Genomic DNA, 25,100 nt, shown 5'->3' on the forward strand with positions numbered 1-25,100 from the left:
GGTGTTGCTGCGCTCTCTACAGAGACAACGCAGCGATATGATTGGATTGCAGAGATGGATTGTTTGTTTGCTTTTTTGTATTTTAGAAATGGTATGCCCACTGTGCTTAGCCAACAATAGGCCCATGATTTTGTAGCAAAGTATTATCCATGCTATTGGATGTTTTTTCCACTAGATGGCAATGCAATGTCAAGAATGGAGACCATTGTTTAGAATGTATCTGTTGGCGGAATTCTATTTTTCTTGTGTTCAAATCGTCTGAGGGAAATTTAAAGGTCCCATGGCATGCCACCAGGCATGATTAGCCGGTACAAGCCGTTTTGGAAATCTGCCCCTTATGACATCACATGTGGGCGTGTCCACCTTGATGTGTGCTGGATAGATCAGTCTACCAGCCTACCCAGTGGACTGTAGCAAACGTTGCTCATCTATTCGTCAAACATCTAGGGGAACACGCCCACCTGTGATGTCATAAGGGGAAGATTTCCAAAACGGCTTGTAGCGGCTAATCACACCACACCTGGTGGCATGCCATGGGACCATTAAGGTTTTTGTTGTTGGCAATTATTTGCCCAGTAATAAGGCTTAATGTAATGTATAGGGAACATGGTGTAAGGGTTGTGTTAACTTCAAAAGCTTAAAAAAGACCCGGGGCTTTTGAAGTGAGATTCGGGGCTTCAGTCCCGAAAGCCACCCCCCCGTGCCTGGTTCCCGCCACACGCCCCTCTCATCAGGCCTCCTCAGGGAGTGGATGATTGGACAGGTTAACGGCAGCTGGTGTCTACTGACATGTCAGTGCTCTTCTGAGTGTGTGTGTGCAGGGATGGCTGGTTTAACCTGCATGCATTGTTAACCGAATGCATCCCAGCTGTGCAGTCCAATCAACCTGCATCGTGACTGGTGAGGCTGCTTAAACCACCCTCAACATGTTCTATCATTTTATGTTCATGGGTTTCATCATGTTTTCTTTTGTTGCAATACATGTTTTGCATATACATATTTCAATATCTAAAACCATGCACCACACCTGGTGGCATGCCATGGGACCATTAAGGTTTTTGTTGTTGGCAATTATTTGCCCAGTAATAAGGCTTAATGTAATGTATAGGGAACATGGTGTAAGGGTTGTGTTAACTTCAAAAGCTTAAAAAAGACCCGGGGCTTTTGAAGTGAGATTCGGGGCTTCAGTCCCGAAAGCCACCCCCCCGTGCCTGGTTCCCGCCACACGCCCCTCTCATCAGGCCTCCTCAGGGAGTGGATGATTGGACAGGTTAACGGCAGCTGGTGTCTACTGACATGTCAGTGCTCTTCTGAGTGTGTGTGTGCAGGGATGGCTGGTTTAACCTGCATGCATTGTTAACTGAATGCATCCCAGCTGTGCAGTCCAATCAACCTGCATCGTGACTGGTGAGGCTGCTTAAACCACCCTCAACATGTTCTATCATTTTATGTTCATGGGTTTCATCATGTTTTCTTTTGTTGCAATACATGTTTTGCATATACATATTTCAATATCTAAAACCATGCACCATACGGTGGATGCTATGGCAGTGGACTGCAAGGTTATGTAAAGGATTGTTTACACTGCGCTCAATGATGATGTGGTGTTGTGTGTGCTAGCTGTGTCCTCCTGACGAAGTCCATGCTGATTGGCTGATGCAAAGCCACATGACCAGGGACCAGGGCCACAAGTTGGCAACCGAACTGGAGTCTAAACTAAGGTGTGTGTGTGTGTGTGTGTGTGTGTGTGTGTGTGTGTGTGTGTGTGTGTGTGTTACTTCAAAAATGTATTCAAACCTTTGTTTTTCTGTCTCTTCCTATCAGGAGCCAAGGAACCCCAAAAGACAGAAGATGGCCGCTCAGGAGAAGGGGAAGGAGAGAGCTAGAGTAGATGGTGACCCATGTGGAAGTGAATCCAAAAGAATGACATTTTTAAAGTCATTCATATTATTTAATAAAGCTGTTCGACTGCTTTGAGAGTTTATTATTTTGCCATATTCTGTTGACTATGGCTTTATATGTATTCTAAGACTGTCCTGGATTATAATGGGACAGGATCCCAGAATCATTTGTAAACAATCCAATAGTGCATTTCTCTTCTTTTGGTTTATAGAAATGTTTTGTCACTCAGAACACTCATCTGGTAGGGATTGATTATTATGTTGGTGCAGGAGATGTTTACATAAACAAGGCACAGTATTATATTCAATTTGTCGTCGCTGCATAGAAATATGAAATGTCCATTTTGAAACATTTCATTCAACGTTCACAAGCCATTCATCTAATGTAGACAAAGCCAACGCTGACTCCTAGTGTTTACCTAGAGTAAATGCCGGAACTGCAGTCTTAATGAATTATGAGCTCTGAGTCGTATAAAGGGAGATTATTTACAAACAATACATTTCCCAACAAGACGACAATACTTATATATTTATATATTATATAATATTTACTTATATATTAAGAACCTAAATAACACGAGTAATCTGATTACATATCTAAGATTTGATATCAATATTTTCTTGCTTTTTTGTACTGTAGCCTACTCTAATAGTACCCCACTTAAGTGACTAACTCCATCATTAAATACAACTCCCACCATCCCGCAATGCAATTCTTTGTTCTGTCTGTGTTATCACGATTCCTCCTTAAATGTTTCCTGTGATGAATATTTGTGCCTGCACCACCTACTCTTAGAATTTCAATTTCGCTGACCACGGAGGTCGTTAATGTCCTTTATATCTATACTGCCCTCCTTCCAACCCCGCCCCACACACACACGCACGCACACGCACAGAAGCGCGCAGAGAGGCCACCGGCAGAGCGTTCTCCGGGGAGGCGCGCGACCACGTCCCGTGGCTGTGTCACCGGGCGCGTATTGCGTATACAGAACAACCGCGAGCCCCGGCGAATCGGCGCGAGACAGATCAGCATGCACTCGCTCAAAGAGGACGCGGGCTGCAGAGAGCAGCTCACGCGGAGTCATTTCATCATCGATTCCGATCCCAGGATGGACACCATGCAGTCGACGACCCGCAGGACAGCCACCGGTACGAGGCGCCCCGGAGCCGTGAGCTGCAGCTGGGGGACCGAGCTGTGGGTAGGTTGTCCGTCCCGTGATGTGCTGCTGCCGCTGCAGCAGCCCCACCGCTATACCGAGCAGCATCCGTCTAGCGGTCAAGGCCCCCCCACCCCACTCCCCCCTCGCATGGCTCGTTGTTCTACGATGCAACCGCTGCTCGTGTGGAATTAACGCTTGGGTGGCTAACGATGCATTGTTTGAACGCGTGCATGTTTCATTTCTTTGCGCAAGTATTAGTCAGTCCTGCTGGCCGCATCCAGACGTGCGCGTGCTGGCGTGCACCTGCCATAGCAACACGGCAGACGGCCGCTATCGCACCTCTCTGCCATGATGGCTCCAATATGGGTGGCGCGCAGAGGCAGCCTGCAGGAGAACGTCCCGGTGCGCCTGAGACCAACAGCTGCGTCCAGGAAGAACCGCTGGGATAAACCGCATATTGCATTTTACCCCCAGAACAATCGTATGAATTGGTCAAATGTGCTTTTGAGTACTATACACTCACGCAGACAGCAGGCTCTGTCATTAAATGGCCTGATGCATAGATTAGGTATAGGACTGTCTTTTGTTGTATATGGCTCTCTGTCTGTCTCTCTCTCTGTAATTTGTGTGTGTGTAGAAGGGATGGGGGATGGATTTAATGGAATGGTATTTCATTTGCATAATAGCCTGCTTTATAATCTGACAACGAACGACTTAATCCCTGCAGTCTTCTATGATTAACCTGCAGGACGTAAAGAGAGGTGGAGCTAGAGATGGCCATTTTATGGTGCATTGGTAGTAAATAATGTAAAAATATATATAATATATACATATATTAAAAAGAAGTAGATTTTGAAAATAGCAACATGCTGTGATTATAATCCAAATGGCTCAGTGTCTCTGGTGGTATGTCCCTAAAGGATATTAGCATGTTGTGTTGCTCGTGTTTCCTGAGGGACGCTCATTTGTTTTCCCTGTGTTGCTGTTTAAGGACCAGTTTGAGAACCTGGAGAAACACACCAGTTGGGGCATTGATTTCCTGGAGCGCTACACCAAGTTTGTGAAGGAAAGGGCCGATATTGAACTCAGCTACGCCAAACAAATCAGGTAGGAGCAAACAACCACCGTTGAGGTGAACTCCAACGCCATGCCTGACCCAGGCCCATCCATGAGACCCTATGTGATACACCATGCGTTTGCCGCCCCTTTAAACACCATAATGCAGTTTTCACAATTTCCTGGAACGTATTTGCATTCGATTTTTTGGTTACACCTCAGATCTGCATTATAGTCCTTTTGCAGTGCAATTACACATTAAAGTACCATGTAATAACCAACGTAACCACATGCCCCGACATGTGCTTCATATGTATTAGGGTGACAGAGCAGCATGTAACTAAAGTGATAACTGCTCCACAACGTTATCCCATTTGAAGTGCCGGCTGTTAGCCTGTTGAATTGCTTGTTACTACAGTACTGTACTTTAATTACACTGTAAGCTAAAGTCTTTACTTGCGGTACAGTTTGAGGTTAATGACAATGACCAACCTTGGTGGTCAGACAAAAACACCACGGATGTCAGAACTGTGGTTGTGTATATATGAGAGGCCAGTGGCTTCTTTTGAAGCCACTGGCCTCTCATGTTTACACAACTACAAGTGGCTTCTTTTGAAGCCACTTGTAGTTCCATGTTCACAGAAGGAACAGGGAACTACAGAAAATACAACATCAGTTTGGATTAAGTAATCTGAATCAACATGATTGAATGGCAGTTTATCCCCATGACAACGCATTGTGCTTGTCTTTGGCAGGGAAATGTAGTTTACCCCCAACTCTGTTTCTGTTTGTCTCTGTATTCGCCCACTGCAGAAATCAGAAAAGGCGAATAGATATGTTATTATGGTATGTGGAGCTCATGCACTCTCTCTCTCTGTCTCACTCACCCTCTTTCTCTCTCTGTCTCTGTCTCTGTTTCTCTCACTTTCACTCTCTGTCTCTGTCTCTCTCTCTCCCTCTCCCTCTCTCTCTCTTTCTCTCTCTCTCTCTCTCTGTCTCTCTCTCTCTCTCTTTCTCTCTCTCTCTCTCTCTCTCTCTCTCTGTCTCTCTCTCGGTAGGAATCTTTCTAAGAAGTATCAAGCCAAGAAGAACTGCAAGGAAGAAGAAGAAAGCAGGTTAGTCGGCCATTTCTGTCAGCCCTGTTGGCCGCTCTGATGCTTCTGCCCAAGGGGTTCGCTCGCTGGCCACACCGCCCGCCCACAGTCTACTACTTGGCAAGTGTTGTCTTTAGAGGGAGCACTCACTGTATTGACTATGACTTCCAGCGTGGCTCTAAACCCATTTTATGAAACACAGAACAAGACTCTAAAATCTAACCTTCCTATTTGTATTTCTATACGCAACGTAGAGATTCATGTCTTGTCCGGTGAGCGTTCGCTTAAACACCTACTGCTAATAGTATTCCAACCCAAAGGTTCTGGGTTCCAATCTCTCTTTGCCACCACTAAAAATCATTGAGCAAAATATTGTAAAAACTCAACTTACTGAATATTCACAGTCCATAGTCGTTTAGTCCTGAATAAATAAAGTGATAAAAGCCAGTCACAACCTGCTATGATATTGTCACCGGTGTGCAGGATGTTGTACATAGAGCTCTAGCATGATTAGGGTTGTGTTTAGATGTCGCTTTTCTCACACTCAAGGACGCTTTACAGAGAAGGAGAAATAAAAGACAAAATTCCATTTCCGACTTTTAAGCACACTAAACGGACAGACAGACCGACAGACTGGACAGAGGACCAGAGAATGAGCAGGTGTACGTAGAGGCGAGGCTGCTAAAGTCTCTGAGAAGTATGGGGGGGTCGAGGGGGGTCTTACAGAGTTTGGGGTTGACGCTGCAGAAGGCTCTGGCCCCCCAACAATACAAGGCCTTCAGGTTCTTGGGGGGGCTAGGAGCCCTCCGGCCCCAGACGACCCAACGAGCTGACGGGGTTGGTGGGGTGAGGGGCGGGGCGTGGCAGTGACGGACTGGCTCCCTGCAGGTACTCCTGGTGCCGCTCGTTCGGGTCCACGCTGAGGGAGCTCAACGACTACGCCAGCCACCGCGAGGCGCTGGCCCAGAACCTGCACGCCTACATCGTCAGCGAGCTGGTGCGCTACACGCAGGACCTGAAGACCGAGAGGAAATCAGTAAGACACGCACACATGGGCCTGCGTGCATAGGTGTGCTCCAATACAGGCTTGATGGGTGTTCCTTTCGGTTCAATACAATGATTTAGCATTGGCTTTATGGTAACAGTGCATTGAGACATGGGAGAGAACACAAGACAACACACATGTGCATGTTCAAAGAAGTATAACATTTACAGAACAAGGGTCTGTGAAAAAAACTGTAAAAATAGCTAAATAAAACAATTATATATGTAAACAAATTTATAATTTAAACACAGATTACACACTACCACAAACGCTACCACACATGCAAAGACACACACACACAAAATCGCACACACACACAGATTCAGAAAGAGCAGAATTTCAACAGAATAATTTGACACATACTATCTATGGCGGATACACATAGAAACAGTCTTAATCACTACTCTACTTCTAGTCCAACTAGAACATTGTTTCAGGTCACTAAACACGCACACACACACACACACACACACACACACACACACACACACACACACACACACACACACACACACACACACACACAAAGACGAAAACATTCTTTTGTTTGCAGTCAGTGGCCTGAATTAAAGAGGGGGAAGTGTGTGTGTGATGGCGTGCATGGGATTATCGTTGTGTGTGCGTGTATGTCTGTGTGTGTGTGTATTTGCATGCATGTGCTCACACTTGTATGTATGTGTGTGTGTGTGTGTGTGTGTGTGTGTGTGTGTGTGTGTGTGTGTGTGTGTGTGTGTGTGTGTGTTGTGTGTGTGTGCATGTGTGTGGGTGCATGCGTGCGTGTAAACACAGGCTCACAAAACCCATTTAATGAAAAACAACTTAATCACAGACACCAGTTGAAGTCCAACTGCTAATGTGTTTCTGTCATTATAATGAGCTGTTCAGTTTTAAACACTGAAAGTACAACTACAGAAATCTTATCTCTACTTTGACCAGCTCAGTTGATTGACATTTTGAAGTAGTGACCAGTGGCCAACAGCACAAACCTGCAGATGCTAGTCGTGATATGCGTTAAGTAAATATTACTGTATTACCTTATCTCTGGTCACTCACCAGCATAGTTGACCAATATCGTCACAGTGTCTAATATAGCAGATTGACACCAGAACTGATATTGTGGATACTGATGTTATTTGTTTTTACAGCATTTCCAAGATGGCCGGCGAGCCCAGCAGCACATCGAGAACTCGTGGAAACAGCTGGAGTCGGTGGGTGATCGTCATGACCCCTGACATGAAACATGCTGCTCCTGTTCCCATAGCGCACGGAATACTGTTGTAACCAGCAGGTGGTTAAACCTGCCGGTTACAACACTTAGAAACCTGAAATGGTTTTGAGACTGCAGATGTCAATACCTATGCTACTAAAGCTCATAGCACGGTCGTGAGCTTTAATAAATTCATAATCTAGCTGCTGTATTTGTTTACTTGACTATTAACTCGTCTAACAACATAACACTGGTGTTAATAGCAACAAATGTCATGTTTTGTCGTCCTTATTAATAACGCCTCATGTATTGTTGTGATTTTAACCAATGCCCAAGTGTTATGTGGGTGTTAATAGTACTGTGAACTAACGACTAACCCGCCCCATCTGAATGCTGTGGTTGTGTTCAGAGTAAACGACGGTTCGAGCGGGACTGTAAAGAGGCGGAGCGTGCCCAGCAGAACTTTGACAGGATTGATACGGACAACAGCAAAGCAGATGGAGAAAAGGTACAGACAGACAGTCAGACAGACAGGCAGGCAGACAGACCGGGAGAGAAGCAGACAAACAGACAGACAGGCAGACAGACAGACAGAAAGACAGGCAGATAGACAGACAGGCCGATAGGCCAAGAGAGAGAGGCAGACAGATGGCTGTGCAGGCAGCCACTGCAGGGTATACAAACCAGAATCCCCCAGATCGGAAGTTGGCGGCTGTACCCAGAGAAGGACAAACGTCAGGCCGCCTGTTCTGCGACTAGAAGAGAGTACAGCTTCATACACGTGTTGTGGAAAATCACAGTCTGCCACATCCACTCTGTTTCCATGAGCATTAGAAAAGCTGGACGATGTCACTGGTCCGGGGTTTCGCGATCCCCATTGGTCCCATAGGACCGCTGGCGTCAAACTTTTCAATGTTTTTTTTTGGCAGAAACCTAGTTGATGTTAGATAGATAGTTAGCTAAACAGGTGGATAGATGACATATTGGTAACCCATCAAATCTATATATATATATATACATATATATAAGTGTGTGTCAGTGTTTAACGCGATCTGTCTCTCTCTTTATCTCACAGCGATGTTCCCTCAAGGTAGATTTAAACTTCTGCTTAACATAACACATGTTAAAGCGCTTCACAACCAGGTGTCCTTGGACCACCAGAGAAAGTGCATTTTAGTAGCAACAACAATACAGATAAAGAATCATTTCAATTGTATTTTAAGTGTGTGTGTTTGTGTGTGTGTTTTTGTGTGTGGGTGTGTGTGTGTGTGTGTGTGTGTGTGTGTGTGTGTGTGTGTGTGTGTGTGCGCGCGCCATGGTTCAGGCTCGTCAGACAGCTCAGCAGAAGCAGCAGGCGGCTGAGGACTCCAAGCAAGACTACACAACAAGCCTGAAGCAGTTCAACCAGGACCAGCAACAGCACTACCACACACTGGTACCAGTTATATACCAGGTATATACGATTGCTAATACCAATATTACCAGTACAGCACCACCACACACTGGTACCAGTTATATACCAGGTATACTGTATACCACTGCTAATACCAATATTACTAGTACAGCACCACCACAACCTGGTACCAGTTACATACCAGGTATATACGACTGCTAATACCAATATTACTAGTACAGCACCACCACAACCTGGTACCAGTTATATACCAGGTATACTGTGTACTTCTGCTAATACCAATGCTACTAGTACAGCCCTACCACACCTTGTTACCAATCATATACCAGGATACTATTGTAAGTACCATTACCTTTCACCCACTCTTATATACCAGATATATATGAGTACCACTAGTGGTACAAGTTAAACCCTTTCACCCACTGGTAACAGTTTTATACCATGTAAATCTTTTTAGTACCCACACTACCAAACACTGGTACCAGTTATATACCAGGTAAATACTACTACTAGTACCACTTATACACCACTAGCAACACCCCACGCTGACATATATATTTTTTGTGTCCGTGTGTGTGCCTGCGTATGTGCCTGTGTGTGTTTATGTGTGTGTTTGTATGTGTTGGTTTGTGAGTGCGCGCATGTGTGTGTGCGTGTGTGTGTGTGTGTGTGTGTGTGTGTGTGTGTGTGTGTGTGTGTGCTTGCGTGTGTGTGCATGTGTCTGGCGTGTGCAGCGTATCCAAGACATGGAGGAGAGGAGGATAGACCGACTGGGGGAGTCAATGCGCTCGCTGGCGGAGGTGGAGCATAAGGTGTTGCCCATCATCAGCAGATGTCTGGACGGGATGACGCACGCTGCGGAGAGCATCCAGTCCCGGGTGGTGAGTCCAGGCTCCTGCTCCTCTGCCCTGACCCAGAAGCACACACACACACACACACGCCTGCCTGCTCCCAGACCCCACTTTGAGGAACAACTCTGGGGTTCAGGAGCTGGAGCCGGTCGCTTCAGTTTTCCCCGAGCCAATCAACGTCCTCTTGTAATCGGGACTTGGATGACCCTCCATGTGACATAGCGAATAACACGGCTACTCCCGTTGTGAAACGTTTGGGTTCCGATAATGAAGCTGCTTCTACGTCTAAAAAGTCAACAACAGAGAGCGAGAAGCCGTGGGCTCCTGTCTCAGGGATCCCGATCCTCCCTGAGCCACCAACTGTGTCTATGAGTTTATGATCTACAGGTCATTGGTTTAACACTCCGTCTGTCAGCCTGTGTCTGTGTGTTTGTACCAGGACCGCCAGCAGGTCATTGGTTCTAACACTGTTTGTGTCTGTGTGACTGTCTGCCAGCCAGCCAGCAGGTCATTAGCTCTAACACTGTGTGTGTCTGTGTGACTGTCTGTCAGCCAGCAGGTCATCGGTTCTAACACAGTGACCGTCTGTCTGTGTGTCAGGACAGCCAGCAGGTCATTGGTTCTAACACTGTGTCTGTCTGTCTGTGTGTCAGCCAGCAGGTCATTGGTTCTAACACTGTGTCCGTCTGTCTGTCTGTCAGGCTTTCTGTGTGTCGGGACAGCCATCAGGTCATTAGTTCTAACACTGTGTGTGTGTGTGTTTGTGTGTGTGTGTTTGTGTGTGTGTGTGTGTGTGTGTGTGTGCGTGAGAGTGTGTGTGTGTCAGGGCAGCCAGCAGGTAATTTGTTCTAACACTGTGTCTGTCTGTGTGTCAGTCAGCAGGTCATTGGTTCTAACACTGTGCCTGTCTGTCTGTCTGTGTGTGCCAGGACAGCCAGCAGGTCATTGGTTCTAACACTGTGTCTGTCAGTCTGTCTGTGTGTGCCAGGAGAGCCAGCAGGTCATCGGTTCTAACACTGTGTCTGTCCGTCTGTCTGTGTGTCCCAGGACAGCCAGCAGGTGGTGGAGGTGTTCAAGACTGGCTTCGAGCCTCCGGGAGACGTGGAGTTTGAGGACCACAGCGCCCCCATGAGGCGAAGCATCTCCGAGTCCAGTTACCTTGACAACCGAGCCGAGCAGAGACACACAAGGCGTAACAGCCGAGGAAGACTCTGGCCCTTCATCCGCAAGAACAAGGTAGAGGCGGGAGAAACGTCAAGTGATGATGGATGGATCCTGGATGGATCATGAGTCTCCGTTGGCTGTCGCTGCTGTTGACCTGTCCTCCCCCTCTCTCTGTTTTCTCTTAACTTGCCCTCTGTCTTCTTCGCTCTTGTTCCTCCTCTTCCACACCCACTTTGTTTTTTCCACTCTCTGGCTCTCACTCGGTCGCACTCCCTCTCTTTCTCACCCTTGCGCTCTCGCTCTCTCTTTCTTTCTCTCTCTCTCTTGCTCGCTCTACCTACCTACCTCTCTCTCTCTCTCGCTCTACCTCTCTCTCTCTCTCTCTTTCTATCTCTCTCGTCTCGCCCCTTTCCTCCTGTAACACACACCCCTCTTCCCTCCAGCTGATGAGCCTTCTCTCCTCCCCACATCAGCCACCACCTCCTCCACCCACCTCCCCATCCCCAGGGGGCGAAACCAGCAGCCCACAGTCCCCGCCTCCTTCCGCCCGGGAACCAATAACGCAGCGACTCAACGACCTCATGAGCTCCGGCTCCAGAACCCGAAAACAGTGTCTTCGCAGCCTGAAGAGAGGGGTGAGCGTCTCGGTCTTCAGTGTTTACGCACGCTCTCTCCCTTCACATCGTGCCCGCGTGATGTGAGATGGCCATGCAAAGAACAATGTTCCTTAGTCCATGTTTGCCTCCTAATCCTTGAGGGGATGATGCCATTAGAAGTATTGTGATATATGACAAAATCCTCTCCCAACTTGCCCTTCTCGGAGCACATCACAAACAGACAAAAGAAAACATAACGTAAAAATATACACACAATAAAACAGTAAACCTACAAACTCAAAACACTCGCAAATTAATGAAAGAGGCTCAACACAATATACATAAAAAATTTCCTGATTTTTCCTGAAATGTTCCTGATTTTAACTTTTTTTAACTTTCCTTTCATGCCTGCAGCTGTCACTCAAACTGGTAAGTAAGGATTTCCCTGTCTGGTATTTTTATTGTTATATAAGACAGTGCCTCTGTCAATTTCTATCTGGGATTAATAAAATACATATATCTTTGTGCGTGTGTGTTTGTGTGTGTGTTTTCGTGTTGTTTATCTAAAGGGCTCTGGCTCAGAAGACTTCAGTCACCTCCCTGCAGAACTGAGGCGTAAGAAACTCCAGAACAGGATCAGCAGCATCGGTGTGGAGGTCCAGAGAGAGAGAGAACAGAGGTACCTAAGTGATCCATCCCCCTGCTCACCACTCTGGATGGTTAGCAGAAATGCATCATTTACTTCTAGTTATAAAGGTCTTTTTAAGTGTTATCAAGGCGTGAAAAAACATCACTTTTTTAAGCATCACAAATTGATGTTCCATGAAATCAAATGCAATCTTACTTAAAGGGAAACTTCACCCATTTGCATTAAGCTTTGTATCGTTAGAAACCCAGTCATATTTTTGAATGGTCTTGCATCATTCCATCATTTTCCACTGAGACGGGAGAAATCTGTATCTACCTCTAACACTTCCTGCTTTAAATTACGCAAAATTACGTTTTTTGTGTCATTTAAAGCAGGAAGTGTTGGGGGGGGGGGGCTCTAACTAACTAAAAGCACTCCTCGTTTTCAAACCTGCCTAGGGGTTGTGACCCACTGACGCTACAGACCTATTACAGATCAGTGCCAGTGGGTGGGACTTAGGGGGGTATGCTATAAATGGTATAGAGAGTACACCGGTGTGAGTTTGCGCTATGGTATGGATTTTGACGTTACAGTCTGACCGGTGTGACGGGTAGATCACATGAGCGCTCAAGAAGCAATGATGTTGTACCAGAGACGCAGTCGTTTATTCATAATATCATCCGGCGCACACAGCTTTTGGCCGTGTTCTATAATATATTCTAGAATACTCCGGGAGCTCCGGCGGGAGATCTGGAGCTCTATATCTAAATGATATAATATAATATATAGACATCTATAATAATATTATACATAATATCACGGCCAAAAGCTGTGTGCGCCTCCAGGGGGCGGTGGTGCCTTGCGGCGGCGGACAGCGGGCAGCGGGCAGCGGGCAGAGGGGCTCCGGCGGGAGACAATCGCGGGCAACAATCCCTTTCTCCTCCATATCATGGTTCAGTCTTCTTCAGATTGACGTGGAAGTGGAAGAACCAGAGACATCGGAGAACCCAAAGTAGTCGTTTGAGATGATATTATGAAGAAACGACGTCGGTCCTTCCACATCAATCTGAAGTTGCAGTTCAATCTGGACTTCAGAGAGTCAAAACCAACGTTTCTTCCCTCAAACCCTTCGCCACCATGGCCGAGAATCAATACACAGGTCTTATTTTGCAATCCCGCACCCGCCCGAGAATTACATTCCGCAGCCAACCAGACCCGCTATAAATTTATACCGATGCCCGACCCACACCCGAAGGAAAATTAGACACATTAGATGGAACGCTTTGGAATTACACTATCTGGTGTTTGGCCTGGTGCTTTAGTTTGCTGTGCAAAAAAAGCACATCATCCACTGTTGACGGTTTTAGTGGACTCCTCATATAACATATCCAGCAACGGAGAAGTCTCGCCCTAAATCACAAAACCCGTGACAGACCCACGCTGCTCAGGCGTCCGACCCGACTAGCACCCGTGTCCGACACACAATACATTAATTTTCCCGTTTCTTCCAAATTGTGTGGGTCACCCGTTGGGTAGCCTACCCGAACCTGTGAAGGACTCCGAGATAACCCCCACTACGAGTCTTTACATGTTGTGGAAGTACCAGAGACGTCCAAGAACCCGACGCAGTCTTTAATTCATAATGTCATCGGGAGGCACAGACAGCTTTTGGCTGTGATATTATATATTATATTATATTATATAGATACCTATATATTATATAATATTATTTAGATATAGAGCTCCGGGAGAAACGGAGTGCAAACGGCAACAATCACTTCCCCTCCATGCTGCTGTTCACGCTGGACTGCAGGGAGTGAACGCTGATTGGTTGTTATGTTACGTCCCTCAGGGTGTGAATGCTGATTGGCTGTTATGTTACGTCCCTCACTGAGTGAATGCTGATTGGCTGTTATGTTACGTCCCTCACTGAGTGAATGCTGATTGGCTGTTATGTTACGTCCCTCAGGGAGTGAATGCTGATTGGCATTGTGGGAGTTGTCGTCTTCGTCTTCAAAAGTCACTGTCTGCCTTTTCTCGGTCAAGGAGGCACAAAAATTGAAATTTATGTTACTATTCGACTAAATATATGACCCACTTTCAATACAGATTCATGTCTCCACCGGTGAAATTCTCCTTTAATCTCAGTGAGTGACCACCTAACGTGCACCAGTTACTCAAGTTATGGCGAAGGGGTAGCTTGAATGGAGGCGTGGATACAAACCACACACCTACAATCAGTTTATTAGCTGACTTTAAGATTTATCTTTACATACTTTTGACATTTTCCTGAAAGGACATTTGTTAGATGTGACATGTTTCGGTTTTTGATGTTTTAGATCCTGTCCTTTTAAACCACTTCTCAACCCCATCATTAAACCTGCGCTTACCACAGCCCTTGCGTTTGTGTGTTTGTGCGTGTTGCAGAGATGCTCTGGCTAAGCTGCGGGAGGTGTACCAGAGGAGCCCTGAGATGGGCGACGCCAGCAGCCTGGACTCCCAGATCGAGGAGGCCAGTCAGAGGCTGGACCGCCTGCAGAAGGAGCTGCACAGACATCAGGTCTGGACAGGACCTGTAGATATTATCACACCTTCAGTCATCTACTTTTACTGAATGTCTGTTTTTATGGGCTTGTGTGTGTGTTGGGGTGTATGTGTCTGTGGGGTATGTGTTTTGGTGTGTGTGTGTGTGTGTGTTTGTGTGTGCCCCCACAGGGATGGTTGCAGGAGACGGAGAGCAGGCTGCTAGATCACGGCGGCAGGCGTCAGAGTGGAGGTTGTGGGTTTGAGTCCCAGGCCACAACGCCAGGCAGCAGCAGCCTGGGTCACCTGGAGAACCTCAACCACCAGGGTCCTTCCAGCCGAGAGAGGCATGTCCCTCCACAGCTATCTACTATGTTCACTATCTATGTCTTTGCTAGCTTTCTAACACCATTTCACTAGTTCTACAATAGAGTACTGACTGTATGAGCACCAGCTGTCTGATTTTTCACTCAGCTGTCCAGCCTTCTGTAAACACAAATGAGCTGTAATATTAAATGAAAAGTTAAGGAATTTGTAGATCCATGGTTTTTGCATTTAACCTGGCAACCCCGGTTGCCATCCGACCAGATGATTTCCGCAGCTCTGTGTTGAATTATATTGTGAGACTTCGAGCTCCGGAAATATTGTCCCTGTCTGTCTGCATCATGTCTTCTCATCCGTTGTGTTGTGTTGCGTGTTGCGTTGTGTTTCTAGTCCCGACGGCAGCTACACAGAGGACAACACCGCGGAGCTCCATTTGAAGTCTCGCAGTTCAGAATTTGACGATGACTTTGATGAAGATGAGCCCTTGCCCAGTATAGGCACCTGCAAGGCCCTCTACCCCTTCCAAGGTACTCCTCTGTCACAGATGCCAGACCCCCCCCCCCCCCCCCCCCCACAGACGCGCTGCTGCCTCCCCTAATTCTGCTGCGGATGCTAGCGCTTGTAGCTTAGCATTGTGGGATTGCACTCCAAACCTTTCCAGGAAAGAAGGGTCTCTCTTTCTGTGTTACTCCTCAAGGTTACTTTCTTGATATTAAAGGCCCTTTTTCCTTTATTTTCATCGGTTCATTTCCTCTGAAATTTATCAGTTTAAAGGGCATAGGGGGTTAAGGGTTGTTATATAATTAATAATAGTTAGTCTTGAAGCCCTTAGAGACGATGTGCGATTAAGGCTGATACAAATCGAATCGACTCGGTTGAAGAATCGAGTTGACAATGTCAACTCAACTACCGACACTCGACCACTTGACCGGGACGTGTTTGTGTGACGCAGGTCAGAACGAGGGCACCATCTCCATGGTGGAGGGCGAGCTGCTGTCGGTGGTGGAGGAGGACAAGGGGGACGGCTGGACCCGAGTGAGGCGGGACCAGGACGAGGAGGGATATGTGCCCACCTCCTACATTAAAGTCTTCCTGGATAGCAACGCTAAAGGTGCCATGACTTACATCTAACTGACCTACACTCACTGAACACCGCACCACACCACAGCCGCAGCTGCCACCACCAGCACGGGTCAACAGAACACACACCACACACACATACCTTTATAAACACAACTCACAGGAGGGGGGGGTCGTAATACCATGATCGCCATAGCAACGGTGAGCTCCATGATTTTGCCTGTATGAAACAAGTGGACCCTCAGTCCTCAAGATGAACCCTGGCCTTCTGAAGGCCTTCTGAACGAGAAAACAAGTTCCTAATTGAAAATGCGCAACCTTTTAGACGACCGGCCTGTGGAGTGGTACTGGCCACTCGTTGACCTCTGACCTCCACAAGATGTCATTCAAAACTAGCTGACTCTCGGCCGTTTAACCAGCACCTCTGAATGTCAACACAGTGTTCTTAACGCTGTGTGTGTGTGTGTGTATGTGTCTGTGTCTGTGTGTCTTTCAGTGTGAATGGAACCACTCATCGCTGCTGTTTGTACATTCAATTATGTGTGTGTGTGTGTGTGTGTGTGCATGTGTGCGTGTGTTCAGATTGGCCTACTCCTCAGGTAGTTTTGTGGATATTAATTCTATATCTGGGGGCTAGTCTATGCATACTATATTTAAAGCTCTATAAAATCTATCAATCGATTACTCTTTTTTACCTCTCTTTGTGGCTTTGCCTGTCTATGTGCTCTAGAGCTGCATTATTCTCTGCTTGCCTATATGTTCATGTATAGGCCTATATATACTGTATATACATAGAATATACTGTATATATGTAGAAAATAGATTTATTGTAGTGCATGTCTGGTCGAAACAATGTCTGCTCAGTGTCTAAATCAATGGCAACATGTACTGTATATCTTGGTTAGGCACACACACACACACACACACACACACACACACACACACACACACACACACACAACCCCCTGGGAAGGTGAGGTCACAAAGCCAAAGGTCTCCTCCTCCATCTTTCCTCAGGTTTCAAACTCCTATATTATGTCCTACTTACCATAACAAAGCCTGAAACAATATAACTACTAACCTAATGGTTTATCCTGACTACCTTACATTACTAACCTGCTGGTTTACAATGCTCTATTCAGATGACCTTAAACTGACTACTAACATTCTAGTTTTTACAGTGTTTTTTTTCTAGACTACCTTCCATTAACTAATTTACTAATCTGCAGAGGTGCATTTGTATGACCTCCATTAGCTACTAACCAACATGTTTACAGTTGTTTATATTCAGACTTAAGTAATGACCACTAAGTTCCTACCTAGTTCCCAGCAGGGTTGTGTCGTCTACATTAGGTTGGAAAGGGTTAGGGTTATTATCCATATGCGACCAATTTGATTGGTCAAAGATGATTTAGTCAATGTTGCATTGAAAACTGAAACAGTTTTTAAACCATTTAAAGTAGTGTATGCATTAACTGAGGCACAGGGTTGTTAATGAGTTGCGGGGCAGTAGGACCTTGAGACTGGGAGGAAATTGCTGCTTCAATTGGCTGAAATGTTACCTTTTGTCTGAGCCTGCCTCTTCTAACCTGCCTGTCTGTTTGTCTGTCTGTCTGTTTGTCTGTCTTATTTCTTCACTTTATTTACCCCTCTCCCTCTCTCTCTCTCTCTCACACTCTCTCTCTGTTTCTCTCTCTCTCTGTCCCTCTCTGTCTCTCTCTTTCTCTGTCTCTGTCTTTTTGCTTGTAATCTTGCCCTAATGCTGTCTACCTTCCAACCCTTTCAATTCACCTGTCTGTCTCTCTGTTGTTATGACTCTATGCATGTATCTCTACGTCTGTCGCCTGTTTCTCTCTTTGCTTGACCCCTCCCCCTCCCTCCCTTTTTTGTCGTTCTGTCCCTCAATGTTTGTCGGCCTTCTCTCTTTACTCCATCTCGCTGTCCTTCCTGCCTGTCTCTGTGTCTGTCTGTGTGTGTCTCTCTCTGCCTGTCTGCCCTGCCTGTCTGGCCGCCTGTCTGTGTGTTTATTTTGTAGGCTTCGAGCAGGCTAGTCGGCTAGTCTAGTGCTAGACTGGTAGTGACCAGTAGGCGGAGCTGTGGAGAGAGGATGACTTAACCACAACAGGAAGTGATTCGTAAAGAATGAGAGAATGGAGGAGTTCTGGTAAAAAAAAAAAAAGTTTCATGGACATTAATACACACATTGTTTCAAGAATTCCTTACGCAGATTGCCAATGTTTGGATGTCGAATTCAGACAAACTTAAAGGACTTGTTGTTCCTGCAAAAACACGAGCCCCGAAGAAACAAGAGGAATCGCTCCTCTCTTTCTGAGACGGATCTCAAAGGAGGCGGGAGGCGAGGATATTACATGTTTTCAGGGAAGACGAAAAATGTGTTTCCATAGCAATGTCATTGCCGGTGTGTGTTACCATGGTAACCACTACATCACATGCAAAGTAGAGGTATACTGCTGCCTAGCAACCTTAGGTCTACATTTTCTCCTCTTCGGCATAATTAATTTGGGTTGTTTCCATAGTGATTGTCTGCTTGGTTACAATACAATTGTCAACCCTCCTACTTTTCTTTATGCCTTTGAACGCACCCGTCCTGTCTACCTGATTGTCTACCTGTCTGTCTGTCCGAGTGTCACTGAGCCTTGCTATTTGTTTACTATTAGTGAGAGAATACGGAACATCTCAAAGGTCAAAACTAGCAATGTTAAGAAACTCTGGGTCAGCAAGACTCTTCTGCCATGTTTAACAGATCCAACATGGCGCCTATCCCATGTTAAACCCATTCAACGGATGGGTCATATCTAACGTTAGACAGATCAAATAGGGATCCTATGTGAAACAGATGCAACATGGATCCTCTACCTTGTCCACCAGATCATACATGGATCCGGAGTCTGTCGTAGTGTAAAATAGAGCCGTGGCAAAGTGAAACAGCAGTATTAATGTGTTACTTTTGAAATGTATTTACTCCAATGTATTGTTAATGTCAAGCTTAATCAAAGTAGAAAGGCCTACAGAGAATGCAAGATGGCTGCTATAGTAATGTTTTACCCTTTGGACCTGCTAATGCTTTCAGAGAAATGTTTTTATGTCCCGAGAAGGGTGAGAAAAGACAGACCATGATGTCAATATCTGAAAACGTTTAAGACGTTCAAGGGCATCAAGAGGCGCTGGAGAAGCTGTCTTCTCATAGTAGATGATGTTCCTATTAGCCGTGTATTCCATAGGATCCAATGTTGTTGATTCACGAGTGAAATGTCAAACATTATTCTATCGACAACTTGAAAGCTCATGGCTATAATTTGGTGGATTGTAAAATATATAAAAACTGCTTGTTTATTTGTTAATTTTTTATTTTTTACATTGTTTACTGGTATGTAGAAGTGGGCTTTTTTGAAGTTTGTGGATGTTTCCAATTTTCAACTAAACTAAACTTTAAACAACAATGGCGTCAGTATTTTTCTTTAATATATGGATGTTTGTGTAGAAAGTAGGCTATAACTATGAATGGGGGCAGACTCAACTGTGTGCCCTGAATTTCTCAAACACTGTTTATAGATGTGGCTGACCATAAATATATTCATATCTTAAAGTAGTTGGGGAAATTAGATCTTGCAAATGTTTGCCTGGTCAATTGAAGTGAATGAAGAATCAAAATTGGCCAAAACTTTATGGAAATTATACATTTTTGCGCGATTGATAGTGGGGAAATAGATATGATAGATAAAATAAAATAGATAGATTGGTAGATAATTCATTAAGTTTGTAAAGGCCACCTAATTCAAAACATGCATAATCTGTACAATTAATTTTTTACACACCTTTACACAAATGACCAAAATAATTTGGCCTATATAGGGCACATATAAATAACTATTAAATAAAATAATATTTCCATTTTACAGGACCTCTATTTAGTTTAATTATGTATATATGTATTTTTTTAGAAAATGCATAAACCTTTCAAACAATCTTTCAAATTATTAGGTAAGTACTGCATGCAGCGCTCAACTATTGTTAGGTGAGTGCTGCATGCAGCGCTCAACTATTGTTCTTCATAAGTTTTATTCTTTCTTTCCTCTTTATTATTCTACAAACTTTGGGACCTATCTCCTTCCTCAATTTTTCACCTAAAGACTCAATTCAAATTTTAAAATGTTCAGAATAGCTTGGAATCGCGCGCTTCTCTTAAGATTTTTTAAATATTTTATAATTTTTAAGATATTCTACTTTTAAAACACTATCGTTTTTTTAACATGGGAGTCTGCCCATTCTGACACTCCCTACTTCTTGAGACATCGCAACTCAATCATTTTTCAACCGTTTACCTTCGTTCAAACCATTTAACAAATCTACACACTTTTATCTTCAACAATATCCTAATGGAATTTCGATATCATTTAAGCTTTATTCAGAATCAGTTTTAGTTTCATACCGGCTTCGTTTTCAGTTGGTCTCATTGATTGCTGAAGCTGGAACGTGAGGACGTTCAACAGTGTTGCCAGATTGGGCGGTTTTTCCCACCGGATTGGGCTACTTTTGGAGGACGTTCAGGCAGTGTTGCCAGATTGGGCGGTTTTTCCCGCTCTATTGGGCTACTTTTAATCACGCACCGGCTCGCTATTCTCTTAAACACACACACACACACACACACACACACACACACACACACACACACACACACACACACACACACACACACACACACACACACACACACACACACACACACACAGGTGCAGGGCAATACATTTGACCTTTCAGATTCTTCGGTTCAATTAATTTTACATTTCTGCATTTTTAGCAATGCTTTGCGCTTTTCATTCAGCTGTCACTTTATCTGTTTCCAACCATTTTCTTAAATGGTGTGCATTTTAACATTATTTACTCCATTTAGACTTTTGAACTTTTGTTCAAATCCCTTCACTTGATTTAAGCCATTTAACGTTTCTTTATGTCTTAATCTATGTGGCTTGATTAAAAAATATTTTCAACCTCACTTTGTACGACAGTACTCACCGCATTTTCTGCAGGAAATGCATTTTCTAGTTATTTTTATTCTCTCTGTATGAAATGTTTCCGATTCAGATTTAGTCTGATTTCCCGCCCAATCTGGCAACACTGGCTGCAGCTCGCTGCCTGCTGCCAGTGTTGCCAGCGTTACTGGTGAGCATAGCAACAGTTCTGTTGATAGCAACCGTTCTGTTGATAAACACCTCCTTGACGTTAGCTCAACCAGTTAGCGCGATGAACGGTGAACCAAAACGAGAGTCCGTCGTCAGGACCAGCGATGTCTATAAAGTGGCGGCCAACCTACCAGAGCGGTTCAACAATCCCCACTGTTTCGACGGTTACAGGTAGGTCTGACACCCGTTTCTGACTGTGAAGTCTTCAGCTTTACTGCACCACTAATGTTATGCCATGAACTACTAAGGTCATTACTGAACACTGGGAGGACGTCTGTTGTCAAAGTAAAGAAAGCCAAAGTAGCTTCTCGAAATGCAAAAATCCTTGCCTTAGTTGAGTTTCGTTTAAATGTAAGCAGGCCCACTAAACAACTAAACTGTTACTTAACGAAGTCATAACGCACCTATTCCTCTGGACCACTAGCGCCCCTTAGTAGTGACTTAAGGTACTGACGATGATTTAAACATCGGTCCGATACATCCCCCTCGGCCTTCCTCTGGCAGCAGAGAGGGATGTTGTGATGTTGCAAAGTACGATGAGTTTGAGTGGGATGAAGAGAGATGGGGAGATGAAGGGAAGGATATATTTTGTGATGTTAAGATTAGAGAGATTTCTAGATATGCGCTGGAGGGATAATGACAGCTAAGAGAAGATGAAATGAAAATCAGTCCATGAGGAGAGAGCAGGAGAGGGGATCATATGGAGAGATAGACCGAGTGATGGAAGAATAGCTGGAGATTGATGAGGACGAATAGAGATGGATAGAGGGATAGATATGAGACAACATATAAATGGTGAGACGGAGAGATAGATGGTGTGAGAGGGTTGGACGGGAGATTGACGGAGAGATGATGAAAGAGTGATTGTGAGATGGAGAGATGAGATGAAGGATAAGAGGAAAGATTGCGAGATAGTGGTAAATAAATAGAAAAAATGGGTGAGATGGAGAGATAGTGGGTGAGATGGAGAGATAGTGGGTGAGAGGGAGGGAGAGATGGAGAGGTAGTGGGTGAGAGGGAGAGAGAGATGGAGAGATAGTGGGTGAGAGGGAGGGAGAGATGGAGAGGTAGTGGGTGAGAGGGAGAGAGAGATGGAGAGATAGTGGGTGAGAGGGAGGGCGAGTTGGAGAGATAGTTGGTAAGAGGGAGAGAGAGACAGATGGAGAGATGGTGGGTGAGGGGGAGGGTGGGATGGAGATGGAGAGATGGTGGGTGAGAGCGATGGAGAGATGGTGGGTGAGAGGGAGAGAGGGGGATGGAGAGGGCAGAGCTCCTCTTCGTGGCAGTGTGCCAGGTCCATGTTCATTTTTAGCTTCAGGTCTCATGAAACAGAATATTCTTTTGAGGCCTATAGATTATAAAAAGAGTTTTGTGTTTTTTTCTAGCCAGAAGAGCTCCAATCCACTCTACCAGACATCCAACCAGGTGTACGGGAGCAAGAGACCCACTGTACACGAGATGCCTGTGAGCCACTCATGAATATACATGAACCACAGTTACAGAGCGACTCCTCTTTAACTATCTATAGCTTCTTGTGTTCATTACGACTCATTACGTCTTAACCATGTAAAGATCTTCCTCCATTTTGATATTATATATTTTTAAATATGCTATATATTGAATTAGTATATGCTACACATGACTCCTAAGATGGCGCAATTTGATTGGTTTGCTATCTCGGATATATCAATCAATATCCCATGATTGAGATCTCAAACTTGGTATATCGTGACAGTCGTCTCGTCCACTAATAAAAACAAATAAACCGCTAATAAAAACAAATAAATCCCGGCAAAAAGTGTTATCTTGTTTATTCTTGGAGTGATCACGTGTAGTATATTCTAAAACAATTATTCACCACAGGCTCTGTGAATAGTGGGGATTTGGGGAATAGCCCCCTCGACCTTCTGCGAATAATTGTTAAATATGTGTCTCTTTTGACCGTGGTCGCTCTAATTGTTGTGTCTCTGCGTAGACTCACTTCAACGGGACGTCGCGGCAGTTCTCGGAGGAGAAACTACGAAGCGGGATGTTCCGGGAAAATGGCTTCAACACTTTCTTGGATAAAAACAGAATCTGTGGGAACGATGCCACGACGACTCTGCAAAATAGAATCAGCTTCAACCACTGCTATCTCCATGGCAACTAGCACAGCAACCGCTGGCTGCACCATGGTACTCAGTGAAGCCTGAGGCGGCTGTTGAAGTCAACGTGGTGAAACATCTCCTTCCTCAAACAGACATGTTCTCCTGTATGCTGACAGATCTGTGTCTCTGTGCTTTTCTACCACTGGCTGTTAAACCAGCGATGGTCCACCCATGTGTCCGTCTGTCGATATAAACAGTACGTTCTTACCCAAGTCTGGTTAATTATTACAGTATGTTACCACACAGGTTAGTTATTACAGTATGTTACCACCCAAGTCTGGTTAGTTATTACAGTATGTTACCACACAGGTCTGGTTAGTTATTACAGTATGTTACCACCCAAGTCTGGTTAGTTATTACAGTATGTTCTGACCCTGGTATGGTTAGTTATGACAGTATGTCACCACCCAGGTCTGGTTAGTTATTACAGTATGTTAACACCCAGGTTAATTATCACAGTAGGTTACCACCTGGTTAGTTATTACCATATGTTACCACCCAGGTTAGTTATTACAGTTTGTCTCACCTTGGTTAGTTATTACAATATGCTCTCTCTCAGGTCTGGTTAGTTATATAGGTCTGGTTAGTTATAGGTCTGGTTAGTTATGTCTCAACCAGGTCTGGTAAGTTATACAGTTCTGGTGTAGGTCTGGGTAGTTCTGTAAGTCTGGTTAGTTGTATAGGTCTGGGTAGTCATGTAAGTCTTGTTAGTCATATAGGTCTGGGTAGTCATGTAAGTCTGGTTAGTCATATAGGTCTGGGTAGTTTTGTCTCACCCAGGTCTAGTTAGTTATGTCTCACCCCCAGGTCTGGTCAAACACACACACACACACACACACAGACAAGGGAAGAAAGATATGATTAAGATAAGAGAAGTCATATCAAATGAAGCTGAACCCTGTATAGTATTGATTAGCTGTATTGTCTGTCGTGCTGTATTCTCACCCACCCTCACATCCTGGAGCTGTGAATGCCCATTATGGGTGAGAAGCTGCCAGCTTGTGATATTTACACCATCCCATCCTCCCACAGAATCCCCAAACACTGTGTTTGCTTTCCAAACAAGAACAGAATGGACAAACAGCACGGTCACCCTAGGGAAGAGCGAGCTAGAGGAACAAAGATAGAGGGGAGAGAGAGACAGAGAGAGAGAGAGACAGAGAGAGAGGGAGACAGAGACAGAAAGAGAGAAAGACACAGAGAAAGAGAGAGGGAGTGTCAGGTGGTTCTCAGCATGGTTCTGGCTACCTTATACCCGACCCTGTGGAGCAAAGAACTCCAAGATCACGATTTCTGATACTAAATTCTAACCAAATGTTAGCTTTACTAGACTATACACATGTAATGTATTCTCCTTAATAATTAATCAAGCAGCCTATATCCAAGCCTATGTACAAACAAGGCCAAACAGAGACAATACACACTATGCAGATCGCTCTTCTTATTGTTCTGCTCTGCTTCCTAAATACGGATCTTAAAAATATTTCCTATATTGTTATTAAATTCAAAAAAGTATTTATCAAGCAGATTCTTTAAACTGGCCCCATTTTAAGTACCTGAATCAAATGCTCTACAGATACTTAGGCGTACACTCTTGGCAAAGCAGGACTACAGGCGAAAAAATATGCATTATTAAAACATGTGACCCGTTGCCATTATTAAGATCATCTTACATTCTTTAAATGCACTCGCGTAACAATGATATACTT

The 25,100-nt window shown here is 44.8% G+C and overlaps 2 protein-coding genes across 2 annotated transcripts; both read left to right on the forward strand.

Moving 5' to 3' along the window:
- Positions 1-2,932: 2,932 nt before the first annotated feature.
- Positions 2,933-18,107, forward strand: fnbp1a (formin binding protein 1a; the record flags this gene model as incomplete). The annotated part of the gene is made up of 18 exons (XM_079731051.1): positions 2,933-3,100; positions 4,053-4,168; positions 5,176-5,232; positions 6,100-6,247; positions 7,402-7,464; positions 7,873-7,971; positions 8,539-8,553; positions 8,788-8,916; positions 9,612-9,758; positions 10,776-10,964; positions 11,336-11,527; positions 11,903-11,917; positions 12,058-12,167; positions 14,544-14,676; positions 14,832-14,986; positions 15,354-15,490; positions 15,916-16,074; positions 18,079-18,107. The coding sequence occupies 18 exons, from the start codon at positions 2,933-2,935 to the stop codon at positions 18,105-18,107; spliced, it is 2,061 nt and encodes a 686-aa protein (XP_079587177.1).
- A 978-nt stretch (positions 18,108-19,085) lies between these two features.
- pierce1 (piercer of microtubule wall 1) lies at positions 19,086-23,393 on the forward strand (the record flags this gene model as incomplete). Its single annotated transcript, XM_079755432.1, has 4 exons — positions 19,086-19,097; positions 21,153-21,415; positions 22,630-22,708; positions 23,220-23,393. The coding sequence occupies 4 exons, from the start codon at positions 19,086-19,088 to the stop codon at positions 23,391-23,393; spliced, it is 528 nt and encodes a 175-aa protein (XP_079611558.1).
- Between the last annotated feature and the right edge of the window lie 1,707 nt (positions 23,394-25,100).

Source organism: Pollachius pollachius, assembly GCF_949987615.1.
Source record: "Pollachius pollachius genome assembly, chromosome: 1".
In the NCBI taxonomy this organism is placed as follows: domain Eukaryota; kingdom Metazoa; phylum Chordata; class Actinopteri; order Gadiformes; family Gadidae; genus Pollachius; species Pollachius pollachius.